This window comes from Rhodnius prolixus, unplaced genomic scaffold (assembly GCF_049639745.1).
Source record: "Rhodnius prolixus isolate KJV_2025 unplaced genomic scaffold, Rpr scaffold_2, whole genome shotgun sequence".
In the NCBI taxonomy this organism is placed as follows: domain Eukaryota; kingdom Metazoa; phylum Arthropoda; class Insecta; order Hemiptera; family Reduviidae; genus Rhodnius; species Rhodnius prolixus.
The window spans coordinates 63,671,025-63,692,237 of record NW_027411592.1 but is presented as its reverse complement, the minus strand read 5'-3'; the positions used below and the strand labels follow the sequence as shown (position 1 = coordinate 63,692,237).

The 21,213-nt window shown below is 35.6% G+C and overlaps 1 protein-coding gene across 10 annotated transcripts in view; it reads left to right on the top strand.

The window, feature by feature from the left end:
* Positions 1-21,213, top strand: part of LOC141450153 (high affinity 3',5'-cyclic-AMP phosphodiesterase 7A-like) — a 392,695-nt gene that overhangs the window by 313,894 nt on the left and 57,588 nt on the right. For all 10 annotated transcript variants that reach the window (XR_012455958.1, XR_012455956.1, XR_012455957.1 and 7 more), the window contains one exon: positions 17,094-17,160. Coding sequence is in view for 6 of the 10 variants with exons in the window: in XM_074120290.1 (XP_073976391.1) it covers positions 17,094-17,160 (67 nt within the window). In the remaining 4 variants the exon portion in view is untranslated. The remainder of the gene's footprint in view (positions 1-17,093; positions 17,161-21,213) is intronic.

The following is a 21,213-nucleotide window of genomic DNA, read 5'->3' as shown; positions in this document are numbered from 1 at the left end:
TATTTATTTTGGTATTTTGGTCCATTAGCTAGAAAAAGCTGAACTTTGGTCTTCGACCTTTTCCCACATTAAGCTCAAAAAGTCGCAACACCTTTTTCTTTTTATTAAAGCTTTACTTTCAGTTTGAGATCGTGCAGAAAAATAAATTGTTTCAGCGGGAAAAGTACTTAATTTTGTTGAAAAGGAAGGAAGTAAAAACTGTGTGCACGATATGCCACTGCTTACTAGAGAGAGAGAAAGAGATCGTTAGGTGAAAGTAAGAAGTCAATATTGATCAATACTGATTGACGACAGGACGACTCTGCTGGCCTGCCTGCCCCTCTCCATCAATAACTAGTTATACTGGGAAAGTAAACAACGTCACTTCCACTCCTCTGTGACGTAGATAATGAAGGTTATTTCATTGTTTCTGGACAACTCGTTATTATTTTTCTCTAATTGTTGGAATTCTTAAGAAAAAAAAAAAAAAATACAAAAAGAAAAATTACGAAAACAGTTGCCTGTAGTACGTGACCATGCGCACACAGTCTATAAACTCGGCCATTATTTTTGCCGGCTGTCAAAAACTATTAACTAGATGATGGGTTCATACAAAAATTAGTTTCAATTACAGATAGAAAAATCTACGCATCTACAAGACACGTGCAAATGTTAGTAGTAATTTTTGGAGGGGGTTTTATATGCGGGGAAATGTAGAAAAAAGGGACAAAGTAGTTATTATATATGGGAAAATATACCCATGTGCCCTGGTACCTGCCATGTCTGTAGGGGGGGGGGCGAAGTAGTTGCGCAATGTGTTTGTAATTTGCGTCCATTGGGTTCTTTGCTCAAAACATAAAAACGAGAACGTGATACGCGTTAAGAGAAACTAAAAAAAAAAAAAAGAAAAGTAGTTGAATAATATCTCTTTACGTGAACACGAGAAGAGCTCAGAGCTGGGGTCGGGGGCAGTCTAGAAATCCGAGTCGACAATTCCCCCCGTCCAGCACTAATTATCAAATCTGGGTCACCCAGTATTTATCTCTTATGTTTACATTCTCTTCAAACTCATTTTTGGGACAGTCTGCTTCGTTTTTTTGAACCGATAGTTTATTTGTTTGTTACATATTAGCTTCATAACCTTCTCTCATTTCTAATCAAGAGGGGGGAAGTAGAGTACGATCTCCGGTAAATCGTTGCAGTGATCTTTTTTCACTGAAAATCAATATCAAAAAGGTGGTTCTGGAAAAGTTTCTTGTAAATTTTGTATTCGAAATGTTGTCTTCAACATAATATTCATGGTTCTACGTCTCAAAACTGATCAAAAGAAAATCTCTTTAATTGGTATTTCCGGTCAGCTGATTTTAGTGAAAAATTAGAATTTTCCTTGCAGTTTTCCTTTTTCATGATTTAAGGCACTTCAATATCTGAGGTTATTGTCGCCAGGTACTTCTTTCAGCGCTCTCCCAGCCTCCGGACAGTGTGCTTTCTCGTCACAGACAACAATTTTTCCATCACCGGGACTGTGAGCTATAAGAAGCTCCTAGACAGAGAGAAATCTATAGGCCAAAGCAGCTGTGGATTCGAACCCCTGGGGGCACTTTGGGAATCCAATACGCTAAGCGCATAGCTAATCCCTTTCCTTTTTTCCTTGCAGTTATAATTATTCAATAGGATGTAAAAATAGTCGCCAGTTTCAGTCATGATAAACTTTATTACGCCGAGCTTTCGACCTAGGGACTAGGTCATCTTCAGGGCTAATTTACAATGTACTATTTTACAATACACGGTTTTACATCATTAGAGAGTTGGTTTGTCTTCTGTCTTGTCTGTTCATGTAGTCCATGATGTAAAATAGTACATTGTAAATTAGCCCTGAAGATGACCCTAGTCCCTAGTCCAGAAAGCTCGGCATAATACAAGTTTATAATGACTGAAAATGGTATTAACTTTTTCATCCTATTGAAACTATGATCCAGTCAACAAAAATAATGAACAGTTATTATAATTATTACTAATAACTTGTTGATTTACAGTGAAGTGGCCAATTTAGAATAGTCAAAAGAATATCGTGAGAGAGCTGAAAAATCGATTCTTTTCCGGTGGATCATATATAGTTTTGACCATATTTTCAATTTTGGGGGGGTTCTGTGAAGTGAATACTTCCGGTGAGTACTCAAAAATCGAATAATCACAGGAAGCTTAAAAATTATGTTCCCTTTAAAGCGGATGTACCCTCTTAATTATTGAATAGAATTTTCAGTTTGTTTTTTTCTGTTTTAAAGAAAAAAGTTTTTCATGATTTTCTTTTAAATTCTGGTGCACAAAGGGGGGCTGCAAATTTTATCTGAAATATTTCCCCCTGAATATTCTATGAAGAGTACGTGCATATTGGACCCCCCTTCCCCTAAAGTGCCTTATCAGTGTAACAAAAAGGGACTTATCACCTAATCAAGATTAATTAAGGATTAAATATTTTACCCTTATCACCTTACCTATAGGATATCCATACAGGCTGCCTTACAATATAGCCGCCTAACTTCTGCCAGTTGACTCTCAACCACACGTGGAAAAACAATATTTGTTTTCCTCAAAAACCGCTAACCTTAACATCAAGGTTTAACAGACAAACTGACTATATGGTACTTTACATAGTACAAACCAAACTGGTTTAAGGCGATATGATTGTGTAATCAAAAATTTTTCCACATTTAAGGAAAATAAGGTTTGATAATCGGAAATGATCCATTTTCCGATCTTCCATTTTAAATAAAACATGTATAATGTTGAAGCGAACTAAATTTTTTTTAGTTTAAATTGAAATTCCACCCCCCCCCCCACTGAAGCAATTCTGGATAAATTTTTAACAATTCCATGTTTACGAAAATGGAAATCTTAAGCTCGACTTAGTTTTCAGATTTCCTGGGTGGGGGAGGGAACAAATATTTTAAGGAAAAGATTCTAGTGGACTTAGGCTATTCTCAAAAGCCATCTTACTACTACAATGAACCAGTTTTCTCGTAGCTCGCTAAAATTTAGTAAAAAATCCCAAGTTGGAAGTAAAAGAAAGTCATGTAAATGTTTACAAAATGATTCTTTTAATCCAAATGAGTCTCTTTGGATGAACAACACTCTTTCGTGATCTGAGGACCTCATATTTTGTTCACAGCATCATCAGACAGGATTTTTCTTGGAAAGAATCTTTTAAAGCACTAATTTATTTATGAGTGCATTTTTCTTTGTTCTTAATTAGTGAAGTGAAAATGGAAGAATAGCTTTCAGAATTGAAAGCTATTATTGTGTAGATAAGAGGGGACGCCGGTGAAAGAAGACACGCTTTCTAAAATTTATTATTTTCAGTTGAATATTTCATCAGGCTAGCCGATTAACTTGTTAATTATACACAGGTAACAGCTGGTTAATTAATAGAAATTACCTTGTGCTGGTCAGTGATCAGGAAAAATTTTCTAATGATGTTTTACTTACTTTCCTCTGAATGCTGTACGATATATTGAGAATCTGTGCGTAAACTAGTACATCATTTCCAAGGCTGGGGTGGCTGTTGTCTGTCAATAAGCCCCAGATTTTCCTTTGATCTATTTCCGGGAGATAGCTAAGGAAATCCGATGTTCCGATGCGACGGAACAGGTCATTAGGTGATTGCTGATATATAAAACATGAAGAGTTACTTCGGTTACAGCCTACTCAGATAAAATAACTGTTTATGAGGCGCCACGGTAGCCGAGCGGTTAAGAGAATAGACCCGCAATGCTAAGATGTATTGTTGGTTTAGTAGGTTCGATTCCCGGTTCTAGAATGTTAGATTTTATTTGAATGGTTTATATGAGAAATTTATAGTAAAGTATGTTAGGGGGTTAAGAGACTAGACCCGCAATGTTAAGATGTATTGTTGGTTTAGTGGGTTCGATTCCCCTGGTTTAGGCCTTGGATTTTATTTAATGCTTAATATGAGAAATTTATAGTAAAGTATGTTAGGCGGTTAAGAGACTAGACCCGCACAGCTAAGATGTATTGTTGGTTTAGTGGGTTCGATTCCCCTGGTTTAGGCCTTGGATTTTATTTAATGCTTAATATGAGAAATTTATAGTAAAGTATGTTAGGCGGTTAAGAGACTAGACCCGCACAGCTAAGATGTATTGTTGGTTTAGTGGGTTCGATTCCCCTGGTTTAGGCCTTGGATTTTATTTAATGCTTAATATGAGAAATTTATAGTAAAGTATGTTAGGCGGTTAAGAGACTAGACCCGCACAGCTAAGATGTATTGTTGGTTTAGTGGGTTCGATTCCCCTGGTTTAGGCCTTGGATTTTATTTAATGCTTAATATGAGAAATTTATAGTAAAGTATGTTAGGCGGTTAAGAGACTAGACCCGCACAGCTAAGATGTATTGTTGGTTTAGTGGGTTCGATTTCCCCTGGTCTAGGCCTTGGATTTTATTTAATGGTTAATAAAAGAAATTTATAGTAAAGTATGTTAAGAGGTTAAGAGACTAGACCCGCAATGCTAAGATGTATTGTTGGTTAGTGGGTTCGATTCCCGGAGTCTAGCCCTTGTATTTTATTTAATGGTTAATAGGAGAAATTTGTGTATGTTAGGCGGGCAACAATTAGACTAAGTTTTTATGCATAGTTAGCCTTATTTAATTAAGTTTAAAAAATATATCTATAATTAGCTAATTTTGTCTCTTCCTCCCCCTACTTTAACCTGACGTAACGATAACCATAGTTTGGATAATTAGGCCAGCAAACAGAACTAATAGAAAATATGCAGATGGCTCCCAAATTTAGAAACTTAAAATATTTAGATAAAATCATCTATTTGATTTCTATTATTAACTAAGTATTTAAAACAAACTGTGAATAGTTTAAATAATTTTAGTTAACCGCAACTTTGCTTGTAATTTCAAATGTAAACTGTGTTGCTAGAAACAAAAATAAGTAAAATTACAAGTTAAAAAAAAAAGGGGCTTTTGTGAACTATTAACACGACTTTACAGGACTCGGATTACAGGAGTGGTTCTTTTAAGTGGGGGGGATGGTTCTCAGAGTCCCGCGGAATATTGCGGTTCCAAGAATCGCCTCTTGTGTCCTGAAAAAAGTCTGGGTCATGTTTATGGTCAGGGAAATGATCTTGTGAAGAAATATCGATTTCTATCGCAACAAGACTGCTCAACATTATATCGATTACACTTGTTACATTTTGTTGAATGAAAAATAATAACAGAGAATAAATCATATTTCTCAGCGTTTCGTGAAAATCCCTTCCAGGAACTTTTCCAGGTTTTCGATTTAAAGTCGAACTTAAAATATATAAAATGACAAAAAGAAAAAGAAAAAAAAAAGTCGAAAACCAAAGTGACATTGTCGTTTAGTCAGTCCAAATATTTCACAAATTTTTAGTGAGAAACAACATTGGGGAATATAAATTGTTCGAATAGTCTATAGAGATCTGCTACAGAGATTTAGCGCTGACCAACGATGGATGAGCCTAATACAAGTAGGAAGCGGATAATACAGTCGTGTAAGATAGTGTTGTTGTCCGCAGATTACCGGATAGGGGGATAATGACACGGTTGATATAGTTGACTAAGTTAATCTGAAGCCGTCAAAATACTGACCCAACTAACTGAAGGAATAATTACTACAAAATACTGACCAACTAACAGCAGGAATAATTACTACAAAATAACTGACCTACTATCAGCAGGAATAATTACTACAAAATAACTGACCAACTAACAGCAGGAATAACTAGTACAAAATACTGTGACCAACTAACAGCAGGAATAATTACTACAAAATAACTGATCAACTAACAGCAGGAATAATTACTACAAAATAACTGACCAACTAACAGCAGGAATAATTTCTACAAAATACTTTGACCAACTAACAGCAGGAATAATTACTAGAAAATACTGTGACCAACTTATAGCAGGAATAATTAGTTCAAAATAACTGGACAACTAACAGCAGGAATAATTACTACAAAATACCGTGACCAACTAACAGCAGGAATAATTACTACAAAATAACTGACCCAACTAACTGCAGGAATAATTACTACATAGAAAATCCGCTGATAATGTCAACTGTCGGGATAGTGTTGAAGTAGCGTTCAGTGCAGTAATATGTAGACACGAAAGTCTAGAAATGCAGTCTTATCTTCTACTATCGCGCAGAATTATCCGGAAAAATGCTATTAGTCAATCAGCGCAAACAAAATATGCTTTATGCAAGAGCTAGCCAAATTCCATTATCTAGAATTTATATTAAACAAAAATGTTTTGAAAACATTTTTTTCAATAACAATACACAAATAATAAATAAAATAGCCATAATTACATAACGGTTGTCTAAACTAAACAGCTGTTATCGTATATTTTTTTAGAAATTTCAAGGTCATCTAAAATATATTATACACTTATAATTTAAATTTGCAATTTTATTAATTTATCCGTTTAATTTATTTTCCAATTCTAATTTAATATATTTATAAAAAATAATAACAATAATAATTACAGAAACCCATTATTAAAGGGAAGGAGAATTGCGGAAGTTGAGATTTAATTGAATTAACAATTTTTTTTTTAATAATGTCCGCCTTGTTCTTATCTTTTGTAAGAGGAAATAATCCGCAAGTGAATAATTTTCCAAATTGAGAATATTTTTGGAAACATCGAGTGCTTCCGGGATAAGACAGAAAGTATGATCATAAATTACGAAATATCTGAAGCATTGCAATTATTTCCGGGTAAGGAATGTTTTTTACTTTTAAATATTCATTCATCTTTAAATATATCAGGGCGGAAACACAAAATTGAAAATCTCCACACTTAAAGAATGAGTGTAACTCACATGACTGTACTCAGATATTTGATGATTCTGTTGGCACTTTGGCGAAGTATTAAAAGTTAGGACTTCCTTGTTTTTCGTATTTGTACAGAATAATTCCTTGTTTTTCGTATTTGTACAGAATAATTCCTTGTTTTTCGTATTTGTACAGAATAATTCCTTGTTTTTCGTATTTGTACAGAATAATTCCTTGTTTTTTCGTATTTGTACAGAATAATTCCTTGTTTTTCGTATTTGTACAGAATAATTCCTTGTTTTTCGTATTTGTACAGAATAATTCCTTGTTTTTCGTATTTGTACAGAATAATACCTTGTTTTTTCGTATTTGTACAGAATAATTCCTTGTTTTTCGTATTTGTACAGAATAATTCCTTGTTTTTCGTATTTGTACAGAATAATTCCTTGTTTTTCGTATTTGTACAGAATAATTTTTAAAAAGCACTTTTTAGTACTTTAGCTGCTAAAAAAGGGAATATTTCCGCCGGAAACTGAAAATTAGGAGAATCAGCACGATTACAATAGATTCTCGTCAGTGGGAAAGGTAAAAAAACAAAAAATAAAAACAAATCAGTAGTCTAATGAAATGGTTTAGCATATGCATAAGGTAGAAATTTACATGATTCAACTGGAACTGTAATAGACAAAGATAGGCTGGTTCTAGTTAATTATCTATTTGCATAAAACATTAAGACCAGTCTAACGAAACACAATCCTTTAATCAAAACAAGTCCTTTAGTCTACACTCGTATCCATCATTGTGACAGACAAACGCTTCGCTATTTATACACGCAATGAACTGGAGGGGGGACGCCTGAGGGGCGTGGCAGGCGGAGCGGAAATGCTTGTGGCCAGAGAGAGCGAAACAGAACGTTTTATTGGTTGGGGTTTAGAAGCGCGACAGGGGGGGGAAGTTCAGCAAAGTGCTGCAGGAAGTGGCGCTGAAACTAAATCCCAAACTGTTTTTGGGGGCGCTGAATTGCTTAAAGCATTGTTTGTTAAGGGCTGAGTGGTGGTGGGTTGGGTGGTCTGCGGCTGGTTAGTCTTGCCACAAATTCGCGCTTTGTCTTATTATCAAACCGGAAAGCCCCTCCCTAGACTGGGTGGGTCGTAGTGTGTAAATCTTACAAACACAGTGTATCTTCCTTTGGTCTCTCTATCTCTACTTTGATAGAGGTCCTTACCTTTGCCAATAAAAGTGCCTCAGCTGAAACTATAGAACCTTAATTTTGGGAAACCTCATTTACTGCAGGATGATTCCTGGTAAGGTTACATCCAAGTTTATTCCTGGTTGGCTAGATAACAAGAAACTTGGGAACATATGAGGGAAAACTCCAGAAAAGTGGTGTACAGACTCACATGACCTTTCTTCCCGGAATTCTCACTAATATTTACTCTCTTCTTCACCATTATGCATCTTGTGAAATCGCACTTCACTGGGAACATTCCAGAGTCCAGAAACTGCTCCAAACTGCAAAAATTATAGTTGTAGACCTATAATAGTACCAGGTTACCACACATGCGCACAAGATTCTATTTCACAAAAAAAAAAGCCACCAATTAGAAATCTTAATATAAAACTTAGTTTTACGATAGCCATACTTCCCTCTTATACAAGTGAGAGAAAAAAATAAAATAATCACCTACTTTTTTCAGGCGTAGTTTAAGTCCAACTATCAATTCATTATTAGATGTCGTTAACACTTTAATAACTTTTTTTTTTCTTACAAAAAAAAGTTAGCTATACGCGGAATTTTCGAACTCAGGATCTCCAACTTAGAAATCCACTTCCGTAACCACTACAACAATATTTGCCCCTTTCATGGAATGTAAATATGAAGATTAGAGAGAATTTGTAGAAGCTATATGGCGGATAATCTCTAAAAATAGTGAAAAATTGACTCGGCAAAGTGGTACTTCCGGTTCATGGTTTTCCTTTCGAACTTTGGAATTTAAGCTCATCTCCGTAATAATCCGTAATTGAATACCGGAAATTCTTATTGAAACTCGGCAAAGTGGCACTTCCGGTTTATGGGTTTCCTTTCGAACTTCGGAATTTAAGCTCATCTCCTTAATAATGCATGATTGAATACCGGAAATTCTTATTGAAACTCGGCAAAGTGGCACTTCCGGTTTATGGGTTTCCTTTCGAACTTGGAAAATAAGCTCATCACCGTAATAATAATATATGAGTTATTACCGGAAATTCTTAATGAAACTCGGTAAAGTGGTACTTCCGGTTCATGGTTTCCTTTCGAACTTGGAAAATAAGCTCATCACCGTAATAATAATATATGAGTTAATACCAGAAATTTTTAATGAAACTCGGTAAAGTGGTACTTCCGGTTCATGGTTTCCTTTCGAACTTGGAAAATAAGCTCATCACCGTAATAATAATATATGAGTTAATACCAGAAATTTTTAATGAAACTCGGTAAAGTGGTACTTCCGGTTCATGGGTTTCCTTTCGAACTTGGAATTTAAGCTCATCTCCGTACTAATATATGATTGAATACCGGAAATTCTTCTTGAAACTCGGTAAAGTGGCACTTCCGGTCCATAGGTTTTCTTTCGAACTTGGAACTTAAGCTCATCTCCGTACTAATATATGATTGAATACCGGAAATTGTTGAGAAACAATTCATGAAAGAGAACAGCCCTTCCGGAACTGCCCTTATTGGAAGTTCCTGGAAAGATAACAAGTAAAAGTGCGTAGTGTAAGGGAAATCACATTGCCCAATCGCGTTACCTTCATCACGTAGTGAGATAACCCTAAAGAAATCAATTTATTTTAAAAAAAAATCTTTACGCACAAGTCTATCAGTGCGTAAAAGTCATACCGGAAACAGAATATAGATTTTTCCAATGAAGAAAACAAAGAATACAAAAAAAAAAAAATGGCCAACCTGTTGAACCTAACTAGAAGTTGTAGCGAGCGTAGTGGGTGTAGTAGAATGTCTGGCGCCAGACATACAATGTAGGGCATGACGCACTGCAGTATGTGTACGGCGGTGAACTTAACAGGCGTCAATACTAACATTGTGTGTTCATGTTATTGCACTTGGTATGCACATTGTTTTAACTGTTATTTATTGAAACAATAAGCAAATCTTGCCGTCATCCAAAACAGATAGACACAATAACAGACCTTACAACTTTGCTATGACCTTTCAATTTAAGCTTTTTGATTATCCAATCTTTTTGGGATGATTCCTGCTTATTTTGTGCAGCTTGTCATCTTCCAGATTTACAATTTTTGGGTTATCCCTGAAAATATATACGTTTTGAAGTTTACTAATTAAGAAAAAGTGATTTTTTTTTTAAATTTGTCTGTTTGTCGATTTGTGTTCACTGTAATTCAAAAAACCAAAGATCCCAGAAAGTTCAAATTTAACATTTAGTTTAGATCCCAGAAAGTGAGACTTCTCATTTTGAGGTTAGGTCAATATCGGTCTACCGGAAGTACTTCTTTATGGAATCGTGTTTTCAATTTTTTGGATTTCCTTTTCTAGATTTGGTATACTAACTGTATGCGTATAGACCTGAAACTTTAATTTGAATCATCTATCGGGGAAAATTCGATTGAGGGGGTAGGTTTTCCCCGAAAGCTCAAGTACAGGCCATTTTCCTGCACTGTACTGCCCGGAAAACTGTGTAATAATAGTAAAAATCAAGTGGGGGTAGAATTAAATTTCGAAATTTGAAGAATAACTGCTGACCGGAAGTACTCTTAATCAAATAGATTTTTAAGTATTTTGAAATTTTCTTAAAAACTGCTTCTACAGTTTTCTTTTTTTTTTTTTTTTTTTTTTTTTTTTTGGAACATCTTCCACAGGGAAATTCAATTAAGGGCGCTCCTGGCAAAAAGGAGGATGATGCGTTTCCTTCTCTAAGGGGCCATATATTCTGTAATGCACGGCCATAAACACTTGCGCAGGGTGAGGGTTTAATGTACCGGAAGTGCTTCTTTTACCCAATGGATCGTTCATTTTCCCAGCAAATGGCTCATAGGAATTTCCGTTTAATCTGTATATATTTTACGTACCCACTTTGTAACTTTTACTTTCATAGTTTTTCTGCCAGAAAACTTCTATATTAGGGCTTTTTTGGTTTAGGCTTTTACCTGTAAAGTGTAAAATGTACGGTTACAAATGTTACAAAGAATTACAAATGGTACAGATGTTCGGAGTTTGGCAAACAAAAAAAAATGTTTGAGTTCGAAACTTTTTCTAAGAATAGTAGCAAGGAAAAGTCGGGAAGGCTTCGCCCCAAAAATTAGGATTCTGGGGGAAGGCTGCCAAAATGAAATTATTACACTGCTTCTGTGGTAGTAGTAGTAGTAGAAATTGCTTATTTTTTCAGGCGGGGCTTAACGTCCAACTACCAAATTAGGTGTCATGGACGGAGGCGAATACCAAACATACTTTACTGCAAATTTCTTTTATTAACCATTAAATAAAATCCAAGGCCTAGAAACCGGAGGAATCGAACCCACTAAACCAACAATACACCTTAGCATTGCGGGTCTAGTCTCTTAACCGCCTAACATACTCTACTGTAAATTTCTCATATTAACCATTAAATAAAATCCAAGGCTTAGACACCGGAGAATCGAACCCACTAAACCAACAATACATCTTAGCATTGCGGGTCTAGTCTCTTAACCGCCTAACATACTTTACTATAAATTTCTCATATTAACCATTAAATAAAATCCAAGGCTTAGACACCGGGAATCGAACCCACTAAACCAACAATACATCTTAGCATTGCGGGTCTAGTCTCTTAACCGCTCGACTACCGTGGCACCTTACTGCTTCTGATTATCTATAATTTACTTTCAAACTGTAGAATAAAGACGGCAACGTCTGTTCATGTATTTTACTTTTTTTTCTTTTTTTACGAAAAAGAAGTTACGTATTTAAAATTAAATTTTCAATTCTGTGAGAACTTGTGTGGGAAAAACTGGCCTTAAAAAGGAAAGAGGTGGGAGCGGAAAATCTGTGACACTGAAGTGCCCAACAACTGTATAGACAAAAAAATATTAACAAGAAAATAAAGGTAAAGGTGTAAAGGAAAAGTACAGGGTGGTGTAGAGTGAGGTGGAGGGGATGGAAATTAATTAAATACTAAAGGAAAAAATGAAAAGCGACCAAGGAAAATATATATACATACAGTCTGCACAGTAGAATTTAATAAAGACTTTTAAATGAACAAAGAAGTGGAAAATTAAAAAATATAAAGGATATTAAAAAAAGATAAATTGGGAAAACTTAGAAATGTCTGGGTTATTGCTTTTTTCTTTTTTGGAAATAATTTTTCCTTTGTTTTGTTCCGGTTAAGAGGAAATATTAAGATAGGATCGCGGAAATCACGAAAAATATAACCTATACCAATTATGCCTATACGTTAAAAAAAATATATATTTACAAATTAAGTATTGCGGATAACACAAATTTGGTATTCTGTTTTGGTACGGCTCTCGCCTCAGACACTAATCTTTTGGTCGAAATCTGAATACCGGAAATAACACTTTGAGGGCTGCTCAAAGATCGTAACATTTAAGCAATGCTTCTAAAATGTCTCTAAAGAAGGGGGACCCCCCTATATAATTTTTCGAAATCTCCATCGACCCCCCTCCATATAAAAGTAATTTTCAGTTAATTAAAAATAAAACTATCTATTAGGTTGACTGTGTTTTTTACAATTTATTTTATGATTTTAAAGTACATTTATTAAAGTAAATTTTACATTGTGTAACAAATAGTTATTTGTGAAAAATATCTTAATGTTGAAATTTAAATACCTCTTAATATTTATTAAATAATAAGTAAAGTAACTACAAGTATTGCTTCTTAATTAATGAGATGGGTATGTGCCTGGTGTTTCTTTGCAAGGTTCCGCTATATTGGGTTCGAAATTGTTTTTACTTCGACCCCCCTAGCTTAGATCGATCCCCTACTTTTGTTAAATATACTCCTGGGGGTTTATATACGAGACCACTTTGGCCTTCCTCTTTTCTAAAGAAGACAGTACATTATTTCCGCTTTTATATTGGGAAAAAACCACTTTTCTCAAATTCAGGGGTGCAGCAGTACAAGTGATTTTTTTTTTTTTTTTTTCACTCTGTATATTAACAACTGCTGCAATAGTTGCATCAAGTAAATTTGATCTTACTGGTTCGGTTCTCTTGTAATGTCATGGTTATAGCAATCACCCACTGGTGAAACTCTTACACAATGATTTAATCACAATAGATCTCTAGGCCACTTCCGCTTCAAACGTCGAGAAGGATTGTCGGGAAGGTGAGGAGAGGAGAGTTGTTGAACAAGAGGATTAGGATGGAGAGCTTAGGAGGCTGTGAAAGTTGCGGTAGCGAGACTTTATTAGGTCAGTGACAAAAGGGATGTGAAGGTCAGTGTGAATGGTAAGGTTAGAAATGTAGTATGGAGCATTCAGGATTTTCGCGTAGGATTTTAGACTGTAGTGTCTGCAGGCGTTTGGAGTTAGAAGGTTTGATTGAGCCCTACACTTCTGCTCCGTATGATTTAACTTAAAACTTAAAATCGAAAACATTTGCACGATTACAATAACTTCTCTGTAGCAGAATGAGAGAGAATGATAAAAAAAAAAACCGCAGGAACGTCCGTCAACTGAGAGTGCACCATAATGATGATCGAAAACAGAATCGATTTTTGCTCGATTATCGATTATCCAGTTTTTGCGATTCTATCGAAAACAGCTCCTAACAGTTTCACTAATAATTGCTATTCCCAGTTTAGGGATCAAAATAAACATAGAACCGAAAATTTTAATTAAAATACTCTTCCTAAGGGAAAGAAATAAACCAAAATCAGCTGGTGAAATAAAGATCAGCTGTCCAAAGTGTGAATACAAAGGCCTATTTACAAAATAACAGCTGTTATTTTATCAACATCTCCCACTAATTTTATCTTGCCTCAACTTTTAAGACTCTACATATAGGAGATACGAACGTCTGGTAATTTTCTGTAGTTTATATTATATCTTACTAACAATACGTTCTTATCTGCTTCTAATAATATTGTTACAGCAGTAGCTTGTTGTTCTATTGGACATTACCCTTCTTGATGGGACCTTGTGACGTCACACACTCTGCTGGTGATAATGCCAACTATCTGGCCTTTTAAACTGTTCAAATAAGTTATCTGTTTGATTGTTATTTTAATACAGTTTCAATCCGTCAATATTTTGTCTCAATTCCCAAACAGATTATCTTCTTCATCGTCCATGTTTTGATGTTTCTATCGTAATATTTTAATTTATTTATTTACTCTACCGGAAATGGCGAAAATATTGCTTTCACTAACGTTTCCGTCACACACTTTGCTAGTTGATTTGAGGGAGAGAGAAAAAAAAAGAGTTTACTTGCTGTAAACGGAAGTGAAAAAAAAGAGGAAAATTAAGGTAGTGCCTATTTTTGCAGGCGACTTACATCCAACTACCGGTCAGGTGATCAACAACACTTTACAGCTATTTTGTTAATTATTTTGTATTAAAGTGTTCGCTAAATTTTATTTTACGTCCACATTCTAGTTTCTATTCTGCTTCTTTCTAGATAGATACAATTTTCCATAATATCGCTAAAAATCTACGAAATTCTTTTCTTTTCTTTTGTGAAATGGCACTTCCGTTCAGGAAATTATCATCAAAGTTGGAATTTCAGCGCCAGCTTCCGGAAAGTGTACTCTCGTTACAGATAACACTGCCCTTCACTAGCCAGTGAGCTGTAAGAAGCTCCCTAGGAAGGACAAAAATCTAAGGGTCAGCAGCTAAGTATTCGAATCCGTGGAATCCTGTATACGATAACCACTTGACTAATCAATCCCTTCACTTTTAATCCTTATTAAGTGATGAATCCATTTAGTAAAATGAAGAGGGAAGCCTAACCAGTCCCTCATTAAAAAAAATAGTGCCCCTAAACTGAAAGAGGCTTAAATATGGAACAAAAAATCTGTTTCAGCAATTACCTTTATACTCAATAAATTGTTCACTTTCTCTAAAAATCTCTCCTTGGCTTAAATATTGTATCTAAAAATGTCTCCTAGGCTTAAATGTTGTGTTTTTTCAAAATGTCTCCTAGGCTTAAATATTGTATCTAAAAATGTCTCCTAGGCTTAAATATTGTATCTAAAAATGTCTCCTAGGCTTAAATATTGTACCCAAAATATCTCCTAGGCTTAAATATTGTATCTAAAAATGTCTCCTAGGCTTAAATATTGTATCTAAAAATGTCCGTGCCAAGAATAAAATGTGAATAAAAAAATTTGTGAAATAAAACCATCAGAATAATATGAAATCTATCTTCCCACCAGATTTTAAATTCTTGAAAAACATTTTTCCACAGTTGATTTTAACAATTCAAGCCTAAATTACAAGGCCGCCTTTTTACATGTAGCGGAACAATGTAACTAGTACTAGCATTGTGAGAGCTAATCTTACAAATGAAGCTCTATTCAAGTGACAATTTAGCAACTTCGTCTCCATTTATTTTTTTTTATTATTTTTTTTTTTGTTACTTTTAAAAAAAAATCTTTTTTGATGAAAAATAAATTTCTAACAACTGCATAGAAAACTATGGTTGACAATGAGCGGAATCAAGCCCCACGCGCCCAGGCAGGCTTGCAACTGAAGAGAGAGAGATGTTGGAGACGGAAATTGGCACTGCCATCGTAACAATACTTGTCCTAACTAGGCCTAATTCTCTACTATACTGTTTTATTTACTTTGTCTGTGTAAATCGCACGCTTTATATAAACGGAAATGTTGGGCAATCTAGCTAACAGTACTAACGCCCTAAGGCTTCCAAAGCGGAAACTGTTATATACGCGACAATATGGCTGCCTGACTTCGATTCTGGCCTCTTATTGGTTCTATTCTGATTCAAGTAGGTTTTTTAAAATTTTGTTCTACTATTGTCATTGGATGGTTACTTTTTATTGTTAATAAAACTGCATTTCATTGCCTGTGTTACTAAATGCGAACACTAGGTTATACAGACGAAATAAAATAAATAAATGCAACCTTTAGTCTTTGTAAATTTGTTGTTTTTAATAAACAATCGTCCCAATTAAATAATACAACAAGTGGTTGCTTATCATTTTATTGTTTTATTATAAATAAACAATTTTTATTATTATTATGATTTAAGCACGTCGACAAGTGAGGGTATTGGAGCTTTTTTCAGTGCACTGCCGGCCTCCGGACAATGTTCTCTCGTAACAGACAGTGAGCTGTAAGAAGTTCCTAGGAAGAAGAGAAAAAATCTAAGGGTCATCAGCTGGATTCGAACCATATATCTTCGCGTGGAAATGCAATACCCTAATCCCTTCCCTAATATACAATTAATGTGAGTAAACACTCACACGACTTCCTCTTACTACTGTTCTCAAAGTTCTAACTCATTACTATTACTGCAAACTCGGAATATTTGAACGATATTTAAGTAAGAAAGTAAAAAATAAAGAAAAAGTTATACTAAACCAGCCTTGCATACATGTTTTGCATTTCATGAATTCTCGCATAAAAAATGGGGATTTATGAACTTAATTGTAGATTTTTTTTTTTTTTGGCAGGCGCCACTATAGCCGAGCGGTTAAGAGACTAGACCCGCAATGCTAAGATGTATTGTTGATTTAGTGGGTTCGATTCCCCAGTGTCTAGGCCTTGGATTTTATTTAATGATTTAATATGAGAAATTTATAGTAAAGTATGTTAGGCGGTTAGAGGCTAGACCCGCAATGCTAAGATGTATTGTTGGTTTAGTGGGTTCGATTCCCCAGTGTCTAGGCCTTGGATTTTATTTAATGATTTAATATGAGAAATTTATTGTAAAGTATGTTAGGCGGTTAGAGGCTAGACCCGCAATGCTAAGATGTATTGTTGGTTTAGTGGGTTCGATTCTTTGTGTCTAGGCCTTATATTTTATTTAATGGTTAATATGAGAAATTTATAGTAAAGTATGTTAGGCGGTTAAGAGACTAGACCCGCAATGCTAAGATGTATTGTTGGTTTAGTGGGTTCGATTCTTTGTGTCTAGGCCTTATATTTTATTTAATGGTTAATATGAGAAATTTATAGTAAAGTATGTTAGGCGGTTAAGAGACTAGACCCGCAATGCTAAGATGTATTGTTGGTATTCTTTACTTTTCTAATTTTTTTGGCATTTTCACCCATAATAATGGTCATTTTTCTTCTGTTTCAGCATGGGTCCGCACAAGCTTCTTTCGATGCTTCCGATCCGAATGCCATTCTTATACGTATGGGCGAGGGTAAGCATTATTTCTACTTATTTATTTTCTTTCTTAGTATTTGTTTTAGATGAGAGGTATGAGAATTGTGCCTTCCAAAAACATTTATACTCAGTACTAATGTTCGGTCAGTATGTGAGTCTGAAATATATTTTTCTGCAATCGCTATTATAACGGAAGCGCTATTGCGTTTAATGGCGGAAGTTCTTTTGTACTTAATTTGTACTTTCTCATATATGCATTGATCATAAAGATTAACATGAATTTAATCGATCGTAGCTAGGCTTAACTTCTCATACTCCTACAAATAAATTAAGTCTATTTCTACATTCAAAGTTTGAAGAAATTGATTTAAGTTTTTTTGGTAAGTTGAGAATCCTTTGTGAAAGAAAGTGTGCTTAAATAAATGGTGCAGAAAAAATATATTCTTCATTTTAAATAATGGAGCACAGTACAATATAGTGATAGATAAACTATATCCGGTGCATTGGAGCGAAATTTGGCGGAGCAATGCGCATACCTGACGCCAGAGAATGATATTCAACTCAGCTTTGTGTTGACAGTGACGCTGATGTCTGGCCGCTTTGTGTAGTAGTGACACTACACAGAAAGTCGGAGGATTTCAACGTTAAGTTGATTTTCCTTTTTTTGGAAAACAAATCGGAAGCAATCTGTTTGCATGACAGGCAGAGACATGTTATCCTTCTTCCGCTGGCTGAAAACTTCTCAGGGAAATCTGTTTTTCAGTTTCCTTCCATTTTATTGCACTAGTGTTTTTTTTTTTTTTTTGCCAGGTTTCCTGAACCCGAAAAAGTGATTTATTCTAAGTCACAAATTGGATCAATAAGGTTTTTTTGGTTAAAAAAATAAAATGTGTCAAACCGGAAATCTTCAGTCTGTCACGGCTGACATTGGAAGAGTTTAAGTGCGTGTTTTTTCCTTGAGGTTGTTGCCTGAACAGCCGGGAAATTCTCCGGAGGCTCAAATCTGGACCCGGATGTTTGCTCCTAGACTCATGTGGCCTTACCCAGTCTCGCCAATTGGCGCTGGCTGTGGTGGTGAGTCCAATGAGACTGTGGCGGCACTTTGTAGGAGGTGTGTCTCCTTTTATTCTATAAAACTAGATTTCTCGTCTTCGGGGAGGTTAAATGTTTCCCATCCCGGGGATTGTGGTATCCTGGTAATCTTTACCAGAACTTTCTAGGTTTATTCAGTGCACTGTGGCGGTTGAGTCGCCATGCTCCCTAGTGTCCTGTTGCTACTTTATTTGTTTATTGTATTGGCATCTGGCAACCTTTAGCCGGATTTGTTGGTCTTGAAACCCCGGTATCTCTGATGAGATGAGGGGTGGGCGGGGAACAATGGGAACCATTTTGGATTGCCTGCGTTCCGTCCCCCATTTCTTGGTGGAACCGCCCTTCTAATACAATCTACAATCTTGGTCCTAGACTCGGCTGTTCGTTATTTTCTTTAAGGAACCCAGAAGGGGCGTAGTCTCTCCGCACTGACGAGTAATTAATGCACAGGAAGTGCAACTATAAACAGGAACTGCTTTTACCAGTTTTTCCATAATTTCATGCGCAATAGCAATAGTACACTTTCTTTACATCCGCTTTGAGGACCTCTGATGCTGGAAAAAAATTTTCTATGTTAAAGCTACAGAGGGAAGAACACATCTCTCTAAGGTGCTATTTATTTCAGCACAATTTTTTACGATCCTTTTCATCCTTATCCTGAAACTATTAGATATTACACGTCATGCTGAAAATTGCCAAACCGGAAATAGCACTTTCTGTGGGTTTTTCTCGAAAATGCATCCCAATCATTTTTCATGGAAGATTAGTTCCCTCCCATCTAAAGTGACATTTCAGTATAATTTCTGGTTTTACATTTTTACTCCTGTGCACATATATTTTTGCTAAACAAGTTAAAAAATCGGAGAGCACTGGCAATTATATCCTGTTTACACAATTTGTTTAGTGAGAGCACAACAAAAAAAGCCGTTACATCTAATCACATGGTAAATATTTGACACATGTTTAAAGGGGTGATATTCGAACATAGTATGTACACATATAGTTATACTGTATGTGTTGTCATGACAACATTAAGTGACTGACATACATACTTGAATAAAATCAGTGGCGAAGTTGTTCACTTTAAATTTAAACAATACAGACGTAAACTCTGTGTGTGTGTGTGTGTGTGTGAATAATGTTGATGTGAGGAATGAGGAAGCCGAACAGGCCAACATCCTCTCTAATAACATCAACATCATCAACACCATTGTAGGGAACGGGTCTCCTTTAGGCCGTGACGTCAGCAAGCTGCACGCATGCCTCTCTCTCGGCCTTACCCCCACCACAACCATAATACACTTAACTCTCACCAGTGGTTGTCATGGTACCTGACACTAATTTATGTTCCCATCTCATCTCGTCATATCCCATTTTCAGCATCTTTCTATATTTAAACACGAGCGCATATTGTTTACTCTCTCTCACTCTCTCTGTCTCACCCCCACCACCACTCTTTCACTGTCGTGTGAGTATTTGTGACCAGAATGTAAAATCGCACAGTTAAAAACTTCGGTTCGTCGTCATTTCCGGTTTAATGGTCAACTCGGAAGTACCACTTAGCAGTACACTTCTTCTAAGCGTCTTCGTCAAATTTCCAAGATAGGTTGGTCTGTTTATAAGTCCCATAAATCCGGAAAAAATGATTTTTGGAATATAGCCTTAGTTTGGTCGGCTTAATTATTGACGAATTATTGAGGAATGTTAGTTCTTAGATTGAATTTCAGTTACACAATCTGTTTCTAACTGTATCATTTATTTATTTTTATTTTTTAATTAAGGCGCGTCAAAATCTAACAATAAGTTGAGGTTATTGGCGCCCGTAGCATTTTTCAGTGCTCTGCCGGCCTCCGGGCAGTGTTCTCTCGTTACAGAGACAGTGAGCTTAAGAAGCTCCTAGGAAGAGAAAATCTAAGGGTCAGCAGCTGGATTCGAACCCGGGACCTCCGCGTGGGAGTCCAGTACGCTAACCGCATAGCTAATCCCTTCCCTTGTATCATTTACTATTTTCTAAAAACAGGGATGTTTCCAATTCACAACAAAAGTTGAAAATGTTGTTAGATTGAGTTAATCTTGTTGATTATACCCGTCGTAACTTAAGAATTATTGAGTTCTGTTCTGTACTTGGTACTGTTAACATCGTTAAGATCGTTTATGTACGTATTTGTGGCCTGAGGACGTCTTCGTCCAAGGACGACTATCAGAAAAGTATAGTGTACGTTTCTGCCAAACATTACACTCAGTAACTACAGTTAAATAGAGACTTATAGACTCTAACCGAAAATGGGGTAATCTTCAATTCTGTAACTGCAAAGAACCTACGTGGTATACCAAAGATGGAATCGACAGACAGACAAATGGGTTGAAGTGACCGCCTATTTTTTTTCAGTCAGAGCTTAACGACACCACGATTAGGTGTCGTGGATACCGGGGTGGTACCTCATACTTTAAACAATTTTTTTTTAACAAATAAAAAGTAGTCAGTCATACGCGGGATTCGATCCAGGGATCTTCTGCTCACAAAGCCACTATCTTGACCACTAGACCAACATCCGCTCCAAGTGATTAATAAATAATAACTATTTAAAACTAAATGAAGTAAAAGGTCCAACAACGGCAAAGCTATCGTTATACCCTTTTAGGGCTTTGTGAGCATTAATAGAATTCTAAGGTAGTTTTTTTGGGGGGGGAGGGTGGTAAATCTACAGATTAACAAATATTCTAGTTTAATAGTTTTGCATTTATGATTATGCAACTTGATTTTGAAAACAAAGAAAAAACAAAGTCAAGTGAAAGTATGAAGTAGTATAATAAATCCACCTTTACACAAAAAAACAATAAAACGGGAAGTCTCAGGTTGTGCACATAAATTAATATTTTGCCAATACAGAGACTTGAGTTGAATTACAGTTCCACCAACCTACACTGCTGACTTAACTCCTATAATTACACCTACTTGAATTTATTACCGCATCATTCTTGGGCCAATTATTTACGA